Below are 16809 nucleotides of genomic sequence, written 5' to 3'. Positions count from 1 at the left end.
AGCAACCCCAGAGCGCAGTGGCAGGATAACCAAGGTCTAAATGTTTTCATGGCTGATGTAGAAAAGAATATGCTTCTAGAAAGCATTTTTATTTATTTGTTTTTTTAACACCTTTATTAGAGTATAATTGCTTTACAATGGTGTGTTAGTTTCTGCTTTATACAGAAAGCATTTTTAAAACATTCTAAATGTGTGTTGACAGTATGGGGATTGCTATTTTGCTATACTTTATGTGTATATATTTTTTCCTGGACCTACTAAGTATTTTTATATAGATACTGAATTAATACTATTTTAAAATCTTTTTTTTAGCTTCATGAGTAAATATTCCCATTGAATATTGAGAGACTAACCCTGAGGATCAATAAGAACTGTCACTGTACATTCACATTCTTTCGGGAGGGATTAATGGCTCCTCTAAAGAAACTCCACAGACAAAAATTTCTATACCCACTTTTTTATAAACACATCTAGAAATCTCTCTGGCTTAACAGCAAAAAGAAATCTGTCCCTTGAGAAGATTATCTTGGCTTCTTAGAATAAACCAGCCCAATGTCTACTTTATTTTATATTTACAGAATCTTTTACGGTTGGCATGAAACAAGCAACATCCTAGTTAATTTGGCAACTTAAATTTGTATCATGTTCCCTGGATCCAAAACAGCATCAACAAGATTTAACCATATATAAGTACAACTAAATAAGCTTGGGCTTCTGTATGTGCAAACTGAGATATTTATAGTCATCGATGGAGAAACAGGGGAATGAATTTGAGGTTATTTCAGCACTAAATGCCAGAGGATATACAAATGAATACTGATTTCATGTTATTTGAAGAAAAGGGACTCGTTCACTAATCAGGTACACGTGTTATCTGCCTTGAGTGGTGCTGGGGGCCGACGTGTGTTTCGATGTACAGTGGATACTAATCATGTGACGTTATGAGCCTACACAAGCTGTTATTTCAGTTTTACCGATGACCAAACAAGGGCTTAGGTTAAATGTGTCCTAGATCTCAGTACTGTCATGACTATTAAGTATGAAGTAAATGTTTGGACTATAGATACACAATAAAAGGAAGGTTCCCCGCCCTTTTTACCTTCACTCCAGAGGACCCCTTCACTCCCAAAGTCCAGAGGCTGGTGACGGCATCTGCATTTTGTAAAGTGACTACTATCTGCTAGGCACTATGCTTCATATACAGTATCATATTTAATCAACCTCCAAAAGCAAACAGCAAAATGTTATAGGTTACGAAACTAAATCTCAAAGAAAGGAAGTCACTTGCTAAAGGTAAATGGCAGAGATTGGATTAAGACTCTTAATTTGTTTCATTCCAAAATAACTCTGTTTTTCACCAAACAACACATTCCCCCTTTGAGTTCACTCTGTACCCACAACAGGCTGAGGCCCCATTACCAGTCTCCTTGCTTTCCATGGAATGGCTTGTGGAAGGCATGAAGGAAAGGGTGAAAAGAGGCAGGGAGAACGTGGTTAGAAGCATGCTCACACGCTGTCCTGTGGTGTGGACATTGGACACTTGAGACCACTGGACCAAGCCCTAAGGACTGGTGGCTACAGCCACCTAGAGGGACATTCTGTACCTATTTCAATACTTATTCCAACTCTCTTTTCTAAGACTTTGCTAAGAACTGAAACAAAAACTGCACACCTGTTCACTTCTACACAGTGAAGCTGCTAACAATTCCGGCATCTCCTTGAAATAGCACTTCTATTGGGAATAATAATAACCAATGCTAGAATGTTTCCATCACAGTGAAGTGAGTGAACCTGAGAACGCTGTTTATATATCCAGGGTAATAAACTAACTGTGAGAGCAACCATAACCATTTACAAAGTGAGGCCTTAAAAAAAAAAAAAAAGGAAGGTTTACCTACATGCTTTCAAGTAAACTCGCAGAAAGGTGCTACTGGCAGATTTGCTTGTTAAGCTTGATTGACAAGGGAGGATTGTTTAGTAGACCTGTTCAGCTCAAGCTCTGATTGCATGGCTGCAGTCTGTGCCCTGCCGTAAGAGACTGCGTGAGGCAAGTGAGGTGCCTGGTGAGTGAAATCTACGGAGGCAAGAACTCTCAAACCAACCCTGCCCTTGTGATTCCTCTGCACTTCATCCCAGCCTGAAGCTAATACAGATTCTGTGCTGACAACCCGAGATGCTCGTGGATGGCTTAAAACAGGCATTGGAGGGACTCAAAACGGGGCCCAATGGCTCCTTAATTCTATAGACTTCCAGGCACAAACGTCAGGGCTTGTCCTTGAGAAAACTACCGGCATGGCCTTTTCACCTCGATCATCTCTTGTTCCTTTGCCTACAATAACCTGCTTCACACCTTCTTAACTTGGTAAGTCCTGCTTGCCCTTCCTCTCAGTGTTTCCTTACAGAATCCATTGGTGTCCGTGTTTTACAGGAGGATGGCAGTTAATATAACTGAATCTCCCATGTGTGGGACTCACAGGCAGTGCGTGGGCAGGAAGCTGGTGTTTCAACCCTTAATGGGGGAGATATTTGGCAATGCCTGGATACTCAACTCTAAGAAGTAATCAGCTGACTGGGTGGAATTTGCTTTAGGAGCTACCAGAAAGACCTTCAATTGCCAAAGAGACTCTAATTATTGTTGTAGGGTTTTAATAACAATTATTATGTTGTAAGAACGCTAACTGCAGCATTGTTTATAGCGGCAGAAAACAGGAAATGACCAAAATGTCCATGAAAGGGATGACTACATAATCCCAGGTGCTTGAATCCTAGGGAGTTAAAAGAAATTAGATGGGGCTTCCCTGGTGGCAGTGGTTGGGAGTCCGCCTGCCGATGCAGGGGACACGGGTTAGCGCCCCGGTCCGGGAAGATCCCACATGCCGCGGAGCGGCTGGGCCCGTGAGCCATGGCCGCTGAGCCTGCGCGTCCGGAGCCTGTGCTCCGCAGCGGGAGAGGCCACAGCAGTGAGAGGCCCGCGTACCGCAAAAAAAAAAAAAAAAAAAAAAAAAAGAAATTAGATGGAGAGTAGCCTTATATACTCTGACTTGGAAAGATGTTTAAGTTATGTTTTTGAATGAAAAAGGGAACTAGAAGAACAACATATCTAGCAGGAAACTGCATATAAAAACAACAAAATTAATTTTGTATATTTTTTTCTTGGCATAATTATTCACTGACAAATGCAAAGGGAAGTGTTTAGAAACATGCATATCAAACATGCACAAGTGTTAGATCACACTTGTGTGGGAAAGGGGGCCAGGACTGGGGTGATAATCTAAATTGGCTTTTTAAACAGAGAAAACATGTATATTTTCTTGTAATTAAACATCTGTAAGTGAAAAGCTAAATATTTAATGGCAGCATCGTAGCAGCTATAACAGATGACTGAATCTGTGCTTATGAAATGCCACTGAATCAACATAGAGCCAAGTGACATCTGGGGTCAGGGACTGGAGTGGTATTCAGAAGGGCAGAAAGTCCTTTTTCAATTTCATCTACACTTTCTCTCTTGCCAACTCTTGAGCTGGCTACAGACACCGCAAATGGGAATTTGATGATACTGGGGCCTTCTTTGAGGGTGATTTCAGGCCCCTGTCCCAGCTAATGGTCTTCCTATTCCTGATGCAAATGTGTAGTTTAGACAGTATGTTGATCTGTGGGGTTACGATTGATACCCCTGTCCCCGACCTTAGCCCATACGGCGCTATGCAGGTGGTCACTCTTCCACCTGCGAGCCCCTTACTTTTGAGAGCAGGGCGTTCATCCTATCTGCTGATAACTGGTATTAATCATATGTTCCTTTTACACAAACTTGCTCACTGATGCTGATGCTTTTCTGCAGAAAGTTTAAATGGCATGGATGAAACCAGCAGATGTGGTAACTCAAGAAATATCCCTTAGGGTCAGATGCTCTCAGGTAATGCCCACTGAGAGGAACAACCTTCTGAGAGTGGAGGTGGAGCCCTAGGAAGTAATATCTGTGATTGTGTGATGAATAAACATAACTGCATCAACAAACATTTATATACCTGGACACATACTGCCGAACCACTTTTTTAATTGAAATGTTAGTTTTATAGGGCTAGATGAAAAATCCCATTGAATAGAATATTATAAATTATTCATCTCTGATGTTTTATTTTATATAGGTTAGGATTTATTTGGGTTTCACATACTGAGTTCACCAAAGGAATGGTGAAACCTATTTAGGGGTAGCTGAAAAATGTGTGTGTGTGTGTGTGTGTGTGTGTGTGTGTGTAAATATATGTATATAATTATAAAATTAAGATACATATATATTCTCAATAAACTGAAAAGTGAGGGGTCATCAGCCTTTCTTCTGCCTTATTACAGTGATTTGAGTAGCATCTGGAACAATCAGACCCCTCTGTACTTCAGTCTCCTCTCATTAATACCAAAGAGACGATAGTATAACTCCCCTGACTGACAGTGAATAAAAATCAATTCTGAAATTAGCTTCAGGGGCTCCTAATGCCCTTTACAATGTCTAAACATGCCGGCACATGCAAGTGATAAAAGTCCTGTCTTTGGCATTTCTTCACCATTAAGTTTAGTTATTTCACCAGCCCTTTTCAATTTCTCCCATGATGCTAGATGCTGAAGACCTCACCAACCCATTGCTGTAAAAATGTTATTTGTATTTTTCTCAGATTTTGTGTTTCTCTTCAAATAAATCACAGCTTATTTCTTTATTCAATCAGAGATAAGAATATTTGACGTATGTGTCTATGTTTTTTCCCTCCTTCTGCAAACAGTTTGAATGGAACGGATGAAACCAGCAGATGTGATAACTCAACAAAAATCCCTTAGGGTGAGATGCTCTGAGAGTAGTATATATTATTTTGGTAATTTCTTAAAATTAAAAAAACTTTTAAAATTTCAAATACAAAAGTACATAAATGGAAACATGAACATCCTCTCCTCTGTATTGCAGCTCGCATGAGAAATGAGAAGGGCAATTGTCAAGTAATGCTGGTCTATTGGTGAGGTACTTACTCTCTCCCTCCCTCCCTCTTTCCCTCCTTCCACCCCTTCTTCCCTCCCCCTCCCTCCCTCCCTCCTTCCCTTCCTTCCTTCCTTTCCTCTCTTTTTAACTTTTCAATATCAGAATTCTCAAATATGCACAAATGAGAGAAAATAGTATCATAAATACCCATGCCCTCATTAACTTATCTTCAAAATTTACTAAACCCATCCCTTTTTCTAATATTTTAAAACAAATGCCATACATCATGTATCTCTAAAAGATAAGGTTTCTTTTTTGAGCCTAACCAAAATATCATTATGACACCTAAATATATAATATATTTAGTTAATATAATAGAAATATTTAGATTTAGATATAACCTGATATCACCTGTGGTGGTCAATTTTATGTGTCAACTTGCATGGGCCTCAGGATGGCCAGATATTTGGTCAAACATTATTCTGGGTGTTTCTCTGAGGGTGTTTTTGGATGAGATTAACATTTAAATCAGTAGACTGAGTAAAACAGATTGCCCTCCCTAATGTGGGTGGGCCTCTTCCAATCAGCTGAAGGCCTAAATGAAACAAAAATGCTAACCCTCTTCTGAATAAGAGAAAATTTGTCCTGCCTGACTGCCTTCAAACTGGACAGTGGCTTTCTTCCTGCCTTCATACTCAGATGGAAACATCAGCTCTTCCTGGGTTTTGACCCTGCTGACCTTCAGACAGGAACTACACCATCAGCTTTCCTGGCTCAGCATCACAGTTCAGACTGGGATGGAAACAAACCATCTGTTCTCCTGGGTCCCCAGCTTGCCAACTCTCACCCTGCGATGTCAGGATTTGGACTTGCCCACCTCCATTGCTGGATGCTCCCATTCCTTATAACAAATCTCTTTAATTATATATATATATATATATAATCTCCAATTGGAGATAGAAAAACATATCTCTGGAAAACCCTGATTAATATATCACTAATCACCAGACCACAGTCCATTTCCCCATATGGCTCAAAAATGTCTTTTAATAGTTTTTTTGAATCCAAATAAGTTCCACACACTATTTTCTAAGTCCATAAATATCAGTTACAGTTGTGGGAAAGTCACAGAATGGTTTCCCTTTTATGGTATTTCTTAAATAATATTGGATAGACCCCACAACACAGATCACTGAACACAAAATTTAGACTCTGATTCCAGATTTATAAAGATCAGAATGCACGCCTTCAATGTGTCAAGACTGGACAGAGAGAAAATGAAACACATTCCTACTAACACTAGGATACTCTTGAAAAGTCAATGAGCTTCTTTTCTGCCTCAAGTTTCCACATCTATAAAACAGGAAATGCACATGGGAAATATTTGTTTGGCCTTCCACACAGGGATGTTGTGAAGGTAAAAGGTAGCCTCGTGTGATTAACTAGTTCTGAAATAAAGTATCAAAAAATGAAGATATATATATATTATCATCATCACCACCTTCATCCAAGGAACCTGTTTTGTTTCTTTGTTTGCAACTGGGGTCTTATTCTCAGACGAAATTTGCACTATTAATGCAAATTTGTGCTGCATTATTAAAATGAACAAAAGCAAGCAAATCAGTGCTGTAATGAAATAGGCCTGGCGTTTGAAGTAATTCGGTAAGTTTAACACAGGCTGAAAAGCAGAAGTTGACCTCCAAAGGCCACTGCTTCAGACACTCACCCAGTACTATTGAGGTAACTCTGTCCCAAGCTGCAGTCCTTCGACAGAGAAGATGGATTGAACCAAAAGGCTGGCAGGCACTGACCATTGCTGTGTCGCTCATAACCATAGTCACTGTTGGGGAAAGAGCCAAGAGAAACCTTTCAGTAGATGGCAACATTACTGACAACAATTGCACGTCAGTCCACAGCCAGCTTCTACCCTGGTCAATTAGTCAAAAAACAGGCATTCACTGAATCAAAGCCTTTCCAAAAATGGAATCTTTTTTTTCATGGAATATCTATCAATTACCCATGAAAACATTCTACAGAAGCCATTTTGAGAAATGTTAGCTTGGAGGCCACAGGGGTGCATGTGTAGAGAAGAAAGCTCAATGCCCAATAATTCCCATTAAACACCTTTAAGCTGGGAGAGTAGATGTTGTTCTCATTAGGGGGAGACACAGTACTGATCGTGGTTGGGCCCAGAGAAAGCTATGATGGTGGAAGTCGTCCTCAGCGTCAAGTTTCACTGAAGAGTTTAAGGCATTCACACGTGGCATAATCCTCATCACTAGTGATGTCTTTGGGGTGCTCTTCCAAGACATCTGGATCTACCAAGGAGAGCTGAGCCAGGTCTCTCTGTGCACAAGCCATATGCTTCAAAGTCATAGCAGGAAAGGAAATGTCCTTCAGGACTGCTGCAAGCATTCCCCCAAGGAAAAGCTCCGTCCTATGCCGTTAATGCTGCCAGTTGCTTTAAATCTGCTCTCTAGTTTGAAAATAGTCAAAGACTTTTCTCAGCCTCCTCGCGTTCTTATCTCCAGGAGCCTCTGAGTGGCCTGATATTCTTGGCTTCTGAAAGATGAAACCGGGCGCAGAGTATGGCAACAAACTGCACCTTCACACGCACAGGTAGCTCGCAGGTGGCCATCAGTGAGCATTAGTATGAATTGGCCCATTTGTGTAATGGAAGTGAGACACTGGCACATGACGGTTGGGGAAGGAGAATTAGGTTCGCTCAGGGGCCTGTCACCAGGCAGCTGGCACCTAGAATTCTGCCCATCCCAGCTGGATTTGGTGCTGATGCAACACAGCACGCGTAGGAAGACTTCAGGAATGCTGCCTACAGGACACCCAGTGTTCATTTAAGGAAATTATTTTACAAACGCTGAAGAATAACAAGCAAGGTCATCTGGTAGAGGGCTGTCCAGGGGAGAGCCAAGCCAAGAGAGAACATTCAGTGACAACCACCTTTCATTATGCTATAGTCAAGAAGTATCACTGAAGCTCCAGCTACTAGCAGAAACCAATAAGAGCATGGCGATCCTTCCAAAATATTTTCAGAAATCATGCAGTTACAAAAATCCCATTTGACCAGGTAACATTATGATGGCCTCGTTCATGATGCATTTCCCACCTCTCCAATTACATTTTAGTTAGTGGGATGAGCAGCAGATTCCAATCACGAATGCAGGAATTGGGCCAAGACTAAGGGGAGTGAGAGATGGGGGGAGGGGGAAACTTAATTGATTTTCTTACCCTGTGTTCTTTTCACCCTAGTCAAGCTTAAAATTGAGAAGAAAACAACACAGGACAATGCCAACAGCAAAAGACTAGCTTATGTTGGAAACTTGCAGAAAAGATTCCCAAAGGAACAAAGGTTTCCAGAAGAAATCAGGGAATTGGGACTTACTTTTTCTCTTTGGTTTTCTATGTGAAAATAAATTTGCTCTCTGCCAAAGAATGACTGTTTGGTAAGGCCAAAGTCAAACCACTAAGATAAAAAGTTAACTCCCCATACGGTTCCTCCTTGAATAGAGTGACTGAAGGAGAAGCAGTCAGGTTTCAGAAAGAGGGATGTGATGAATGACACACTCTCCATGGAACTTTTCCCTGTGAATGTGTTTCAGGATGTCAATCCTGAAAGGTAGGACAGAGACAAAATATTTTTGTCATTGTAACAATGTTACACTGACTGAAACAGAAGCCAGGGCTGGGGAGGCCCTCCCAGAATTCCTTGTGAGCCCCCATGTAACTGAAGCTCTGCCTTCCCTCTGGCTGAGCCCGGAGAGATAAAGAACTGACTCTTGGCTTGCCTTCTTTACCAACAGGAGAGGAACAGCCTTGGGTTATCGGTCTGAGTTCCGGCAGCCAGTTTGCCGGGACTACCAGTACTATTGATTTAGAGAACACTCCTGTCATGGTAGCATGACAGATGACTTCCTTTTTCTAAGATACGTGATGTGTACGTACACAGTATTTCAGCCCAGTCACTGATATTTTGATGATCAGATACGTGACCGATGATCGTTACGCGGCTAATATTGTTACATGAATGTCTTTGGTTCTTACGTTGGCCAACTTCCAATTATTTAACACTGATATACACATTTAGCAAATGCTTTCTCTAAACCAAAAGCATATAAATAAATTTTATAAAGAAGAAGGAAAAAAAGGAACAGAAAGTGAGATGGACATGATCAAGGGAGTTACCACCTGCTCATCCTCAGTCATATTTCAACCTCATCTGAATGTCAAAACCAGAACAAAGCAAGGGCATCGCTGGACCCACAAGCTAGCTTTCTGCTTAACTAATGCTCCAGAAAGAACACTGTGGCACTCTGAGTATATTTAACTTCTCAATGTCTTAGTCCTTTTCCAGTTTAAACTAGCTTAATCCTGGTAAAGGAAGAAGTCTCTCTTACCGCTGGGTTCACAAAGCCACAGACGGCAATACTAGTGATTCCATTCTTGCGCTGAATTCAGAAAAGTCTTCCATGGGTGTCACAAGCAATAGTCAGCTAACCACTGATTGAAAACATCCAGGTATAGACAATTTACTGCCCTACACGATCACTGTTCCACTACCAGGAACCCTAGATTCTAGAAAGACTTTTATCTTGAGCACAAATATGTTTGCTCCCTGAAACGTCCACTTATTGTTTTCAGTGTTGCTGTATGAAGAAACTCAGGGTCTGTCTAGTCTCTCTTTTTGTCCTGAGATCTGTCAAATATATGAAGATAATTACCAGCCATCTTCTGAGTCCTCCTTAAGTCTAAAGAAACCCCTGGTTTTTCCATATACACACGCACATAGCTAGTAAGCCATGATGTCCCCAAGTGGTAATTTCACATGAATGTAGGCTTGTCACTTGGATCTATGCATGTTACTATTATTTGATATCTAAGCTTTCATTAAGGCCCACGTGGGTTTGAAATACTAGACGACTCTATGGGATAACAGTACAAGCTCACCAGTCAAAATCAGCCTCTGTGCAGACACAGGGTTCAGACTCCATAGCTCCTGCATATTTCCCTTGCATACATTTCCGCTCTGATTTTCTCTTCTTATATATCCTTTTCGCTCCCATGATGCATGCTTCCCCCTGTAAGGAGACAAGAATCTCATGCAGTCGGGCACATAGCTTGGACCTTCCCTACTCCACATCAGGACAGTTCCGGGAGATGGTCTCAAACCTTAGTGTAATGTAGACATATGCAGTCTGCTTTGTACTAACAGCATTTCCTTTTCGATTCTAGAGCCCTATCACAGAACATGATGATAAAGGCAATCCTAAGAAGCACTGAGGGTGTGTCCGAAAGTCCGGAACTGTATGTATCCAGCAAACCTTTACTTGGCAAGGTATTAAGTACAGTGCTATGAGGGACACACAGATAACTAAGACAACCTGCAACAATGTATGGCCAAAAAATCTGTAGTAATTAAGTTCAATTCTTCTGTAATAAAAAATGTATACATCTGGTCATTTATGAGCATATGAAAGAAGAATATCGCTAAGAAACATAGAGGTCCATTGTGCCTTGATTTATTATGCCTCTGCCCACACAACTTTATAGCACTGATTTTATATCCACCTACCAGATAAGCAAGAGCGCTAAATTCGGTGTTTCTCCACAAGATAAATAAAAGCTTTGAATATCCCAATGTGTGTGCACGCCAAAGGGGGAAACGTCAGTCACGTAAAGGAGCGACCCTTTGATTGTTGAGCCTCCGAGGAGAGTGGGTGATTCTAGCTGAAGCTCCCACCGTCAAACCCAGATCTCTGTGTGTGTGTCTGAAGGACCAGACGGAGTTTTGTCTAAGCTAGTCTACACTGTCTTTCTTGAGCAAACTCACTTTAACCAGCTGCATTACACATCTACATGTAATTATATGATTTAGTCTAGGTTTGGGGTATATGATGTGTCACGCTCTGGATATGGTGATGGGGCCTCTACCATGGGCTTTGAGAGGTCGGCAGAATGAGTTCTGCCTTGGGAAGTCGAAGGAGAGATGCTTTCAGCCAAGCATCCTGATATGAGCAGGGTAGCAGAGGGGCCAGGATGAAGGAAGTTTTCCTATTAGTAATTCTGCATCCTTATATCACAAGTACCTTGGAAGGAGGCAAGAAGCGCTACCTAATCCCAGGGAAGCATAGCACTGGGGAGGAAGAATCTTACTGGCACCGCTCACGCAGCATAACTTTGTTATTTCATGTTACTGTTTGCATTGCCAGATAAAACTGAACAGCCTTTCCTCACCCTTGCCCCCGTACCCTGCAGCCAGATGACACGCTCAGATAAATTATGCCTGGATCTCCGTGCTGAGTTGGTATTTCATTTTGAGTTGTAAGTCTTAGCCAAGCACATTTGAATTTTATCTCATTATATCCTAGTACAATAAAAACAGAAGTCACTTCACAACAAGCTATAAATGTTGAGTTTGTTCACTGCTGTGGCACACAAAACACATTAAGAAAGCGCCAGATGGACAATTTTTGCCCAGAGAACCCCAATTCCTACACTTTAATGACTTGCTTCCCCCCAGTACTCTCCACGCCTCCCACCCAGGACTCAGCCTCAGCTCCCTCCCTCCTACCTGGCTGTGCAGCTGCCAGGGTCTGTAGTCTTCCTCAGCACAGCGTCTATCGAAAATGGACTTGTAGTCCACTTTGACCAGCTGCCATTCAGAGCGGTGGCTGAAGTGTCCAAACACTCTGCAGAGTTCATGACGATAAAAATAATCACAATAACAGCAATGCTGACAGTTATACGTCATTTACTGAATGTTTGCTATGAGGTTAGCACAACGCTAAGCATATTACATTTTTTTTTTTTTTTTTTTTTTGCGGTAAGCGGGCCTCTCACTGTTGTGGTCTCTCCCGTTGCGGAGCACAGGCTCCAGACGCGCAGGCCCAGCGGCCATGGCTCACGGGCCCAGCCGCTCCGCTGATATTGATATCAATACTGTAATATTGATATTGTAATATTGATATTACACATCACTTGATCCCCACACACATTTCTGAGGAGGGCTGCTATTGGCTCCACATCACTTGTCGGTAACCTGAGGCTCAACGAATTTTGTTAACATGCAAAAACCAAAGTCAAATCACTAAGAACTGGTAGAGTCAGAACCCAGGGTGTTTGACTTAAAAGCCCACTTTTATATATTGTACAACAAGAATGGTTGACCAAAAATAAAAAAACAACCAAAAAAAATTGAGAAAACCATAGACACTGCCTTCTTTGCGGTCCAAGATTATACCTCTAGGTTCTCTTGCTAGGGTACATCATTCCCACGGTTTCCATGCTATTTTACCTTCCCACCAGTCCCAAGGGAAAGTGGGCAGCAAGGCTGAGGAGTTATAACTACTTCCTACTCTGTGCATTCTATTCTCCTTACTCAGAGAGACTCAGCTATTTAATGAGGTGTTTTAATCACCTATTGCCGATATAAATAAAAGCCACAAAGTAGCCTTTTCAATCAACTTTTTTTCATCTGTGTCTTGCAATCATGAAAACTGAATGAAGACAAATTATGGAATAAATTGCTAATCCAGCTATGTTTACCGTGGGCAAAATGTAGCTATTAGGCATATTAAATTTTTGTTGCTCTTTTCTATTGTTAAAAAAAAAGGAGCAGGGAGAAAAAATTAGAAAATGTACCAGCTATTCACTTTGATTTAAAATTTTTCACTGCCGACAGGATCAACTGCTTTAAAATCTTCCCTCTCTGTTTTTCATGTCCAATTTTCCAGGAGAAGGAAAAATCACAGTTTCATATTTCAAATTCAAAGCTCATGTTTTGAAACCCAGAGGCAGGCAAGCCATTAATCAAGTCTTTCACAGATTAATGATCATCACTTTCCAGACAAGAATGAGTATAAATGCAATTTCCCCAAGAACAGACTGTTCTCGTGGTTTCCCTAATATGCCTCACCATTGGGTTAGGTAAAGAGCCAGGGAAAAATAACACGCTTTGTGGGGTTTTCACCAAGCTCTGCGTTCTGCCTTAAAGTGAAAATCACTCTGACATGCCTGTCATTTTCTGTATATCAAGCATGTTTATTATTAAAGTTTTTAATTGATAGCTTTATTTTCTCTTGAAATAATCACTTCTAATTTCCCTAAGCTTGCTCAGTAGAGGAAGAAATAGGCTGTACCATTTTGCTGCCAGCCCTCAGTGTGGGTCTCCTAATTGCTAGCAAAGAGCCGAGAGAATGGAAGCCCACATGATTCTTTCCTCTTTGCTGTGGAATCATGAAGTCAGATGTAGTGCCTTTGCTAGCAATTTCAAACCTGACAGTAGCAATGTGAACAGGCTTATCTAAAAAACAACATGTTTCTGGCTCTATACTTAGACTAGAAGACATCATAGTTTCCACTTACGTCATGATTAGAGTCTCTTCCCCAGGCTCACCCAGAACTCCATCCACAAAAAGTGGAATAGATGTGAAACTGTATTTGCTCCAAGATCTCCCTTCATCAAAACTTAACCTAATGACAGAAAAAATAAGTCATCGGATCTCAAAAGAAAAATCCTTTCCAAGAAAGGATACTACCAACCAGGGAGAATACGTTTTAGAAGTACCTGGGGCATTGTCAAAGTGAGCCTTTTATATGAATAAGTGTTCTTAATTACATCAGAAGGTAGATATACCGTTAGCCAAGTGATTTGGGGCCCAGATGTATTATAACATCAATAAGAGGAGAGCTGCATGAAACGGGAATGATAATAAGTCTTTGATAGGATTTTTTTTTAATTTGGATATTTTATTAGGCCTTAGACCTCAATGTGACCCTCTCCAAAACCTCGTTACAATTTAGCAGCAAGTCTTACAGGTGATTCTGAGAACAATGGTCGTTATGAGACCCACTGAGACGGACTTGAACCAGCCACCTCTATGTGATCAAACCCTTAGTGGTATCCTTCTTACATTGTTACAAATCCTGGTTGACTCACTGAGTAAACTGATGCAGAAGGACAGACTCTTGAAAGTAAGAGAGAACTCTGCAACTCAGATGGTCACACAGAATGTTTCCTTTGCTCTGCCTTTCTCTAGGATGTCTTCCCCCAAGCTAAGCCTCTATTTCTCTTATTTCTGCAACTTTCCCTTTCGTCAGCAAAGTAACCAACAGTGGAGGGAAAATCAAGCCTTTGACTTTGAACAAGCCCGCCTGTGGAGAGAGCCATTTTCAAAAACACAGATGAAAGAGTTTATTGGAAACCCCTCTGGAAGTTAAGCCTTGAATGTCCGTCCATCTGTGGAAGACCTACAGGGAGAGTTGCAGAATATCACTGCCCCCAAAAGGAAGCTAAGGAAGTAGGATCAGGAGAAATGAGATCAGAGCAGAAGTGTCATGAACTGCTGATCTCTGTGCAGAATGCACACAGTGAATGCAAATATTAAACTCCAGGAGACCTTATTTGGGAAAGCTGGTTGCAAGAAATTAAGCTATTCAGAGATTATCCTTGCTAACCATTCTACCCATGACTGTACTGAAAGAATAAGGTACTGGAGGTACTGGCGAGGGCAGGGGGCTGTCACATTTGAAAACCATAATACGGTTCCGCTCTAAAAGGCAGAATCAAGCTCCCTTTCTCTTCCCCTCTCCCTCTCTCTCCTTTCCTCCACCTTCTTATTGCAGTAAAGCAAAGGTATAAGTTACATTCTAGCAGACCTTGACAATTTACTACAAGCAAGATCACAGTCTGACAGCCTGACTTAGACTGGTCTTAGCTGTGCAGAACCATCAAGGTGCATGACTCATTACCAGAGATGTCGAATCGGGAGAGACGTATGCTTCATAGCAACCAGGACTCCACCTTGATCCAGATACAAAACACTGTGCTCTTCTTCAAAGATCTGGAAGAGGAAAAACACACAAACAGGGACACACACCCACAGCCACACACACCCAGGGTTCAGAGAATTAGTCTTCATTTGAGGAAAAAAATTCTCTCCTTGACAGAACTGGGTTCCCCCAAAGCTGTGGGAAAATGCAAGTTATGAACAATGTTTCCCAATGTGGGCTCCATGTACCACTGGTGTTACATAAAATGATTTTTTGTGCTCTACAAGAGAAACTTAAATAACTAAGAGTTATGTATTCATATTTATAATCCCATCTTTTTGTGGTAAGTTCTATTCAGTCCCATTTATGGTGATGTTGAAATATTGGGTAATTGTCATATTGGATAACATCTTTAGATGGAAGAAACATAAGAGATACTTTATTCCAACATTATCATTTTTACAGACCAGAAAAGTAAGGTTTAGAGAGAAGTGGTGACTTCCCTAAGACCATGTAGATGGTAATTGACGGCGCTGGGACTTGCAGCGTAACAGTGCCCTTTCCAGATGTAATTATTTCAAAGTTTCCAGGTATTACAGGGGGCAGATGTTCTTGTTCAACTCAACAGTAGTCATAAAGTAGTTGTAGTCATAAAGTCTGATCAAAATGAAATCTATCTTTGGGTACGTGTGTCATTGGGTCTCTCCCCGTATGTGGAGAGATGAATCTGAGGTCAAATGGAGACCGGCTGAAAACAATTTCTAAGTCCTCTCCATACAAGATGAGTACTGTTTTCTCACAGTCACACTGTTAGTATAGCCTTGTCTTTGGTTACACTATAGACATCATTGTTTCCCCTTTGTTTACTTCTTATACCCAAGATGTTTCCCAGGACTATAGGAGAGGCTTCTTTGCTTTGTTTGGGATGTTAGAAGGAAAAAAAAAAAAAAGACACCCTGGCTCTCTAACTATTGTCCATAGGAAGCTTAATAGTCCATTATATAGCGCCTATATATCTCCAAGATCAAAAGCCCCGGAGTTTCTTAAGCAAGTTTCTTTCCTGCCCCACTCTTCTTAAAGCACGTGAATTGCAGCACAGATCTATGAAGCTAGGAAATGGTAACGAGACCGTAACATGGATATCTCTATCTAAAATTTAAAGCAGAGTGTTCTTGTTGCTGTGTGATTACCTGTGCATTAGATTTCAATTTAAGGTGCTAGTTACCGTATGATAATTAAATGTCAGTGGCTTATTAACACATATTTATTGAAGTGTAACAACCATGCGTTAGGCACATATCTTTTTATGACTCCTAAACCTCATTAAGTGCCTGTTTTATAACCTGGGAGTATCTAATTTTCATTCAGAAGAAAGAGGAAGCATTTAAGCTAAACACATTGGTTGAAAGTAATTCCATTTCTACTTTCCCTAACATATGCACCCTGATGGTTATTATTCTGTCTTTTGCCCATGAGCTTTAAACATCTCAGAACACCACCTGGGTAATGGTTATTTCTATATCACTGCATTCCCCTCGTTTCTTACTTCAAGGCAAGGGGAATTTATGGAGGTAACCCGGTGTTAGGCATATAATCTCTCTTCCAGGCTTCACGTTCCCTACATAATAAACTCCCCAGAATTTTAGTTTTCATTTCATGGGAAAAATTCAGTCATATCTAATTTGGTTTCATTGTCACTTATAAACTTTCTCACATATACGGTGGGATAAAGGGTCATTTTTATCAAACAAAGAAATCAAATTTCATAAATGTTTGCTTAAGCTCAAAACATTTTGAAAGACATTCATAAAACAAAAAGGAAAAGAAACACATTGATAAGCTTTAGGATTTATGTGTGGCTGAATAAGTTCCCAGAATTGAACCAAGCTGGAGAATTTTTATAACATTTAAACTTCAGTAACCAGACCCAGGATATTTTCTTACCTGCCTCCAAGTGTTCCCTGCATCTGAAGAGACAAACATGCTGATGTCGCTGTCTGACAGCTCAGAACCTATGTTACCTGGAGAGAGCACATCACCATCAGTGAAGGGAACTTTTT

The 16809-nt window shown here is 40.9% G+C and overlaps 1 protein-coding gene across 5 annotated transcripts in view; it reads right to left on the bottom strand.

Annotated features, from left to right (window-relative positions):
- The window catches only part of SORCS1 (sortilin related VPS10 domain containing receptor 1), a 552802-nt gene that overhangs the window by 94159 nt on the left and 441834 nt on the right, over positions 1-16809 (bottom strand). For all 5 annotated transcript variants that reach the window (XM_079901008.1, XM_079901005.1, XM_079901009.1 and 2 more), the window contains 6 exons: positions 16694-16770; positions 14729-14820; positions 13343-13450; positions 11550-11667; positions 9926-10056; positions 6690-6803 (listed from right to left, as the gene is read on the bottom strand). In XM_079901008.1, the coding sequence (XP_079757134.1) occupies positions 6690-6803; positions 9926-10056; positions 11550-11667; positions 13343-13450; positions 14729-14820; positions 16694-16770 (640 nt within the window). The remainder of the gene's footprint in view (positions 1-6689; positions 6804-9925; positions 10057-11549; positions 11668-13342; positions 13451-14728; positions 14821-16693; positions 16771-16809) is intronic.

The sequence above is a fragment of the Stenella coeruleoalba genome (assembly GCF_951394435.1).
Source record: "Stenella coeruleoalba genome assembly, chromosome: 16".
In the NCBI taxonomy this organism is placed as follows: Eukaryota; Metazoa; Chordata; class Mammalia; order Artiodactyla; family Delphinidae; genus Stenella; species Stenella coeruleoalba.
The sequence above is the reverse complement of the archived record's forward strand: the minus strand, read 5'-3'. Positions and strand labels throughout refer to the sequence as shown.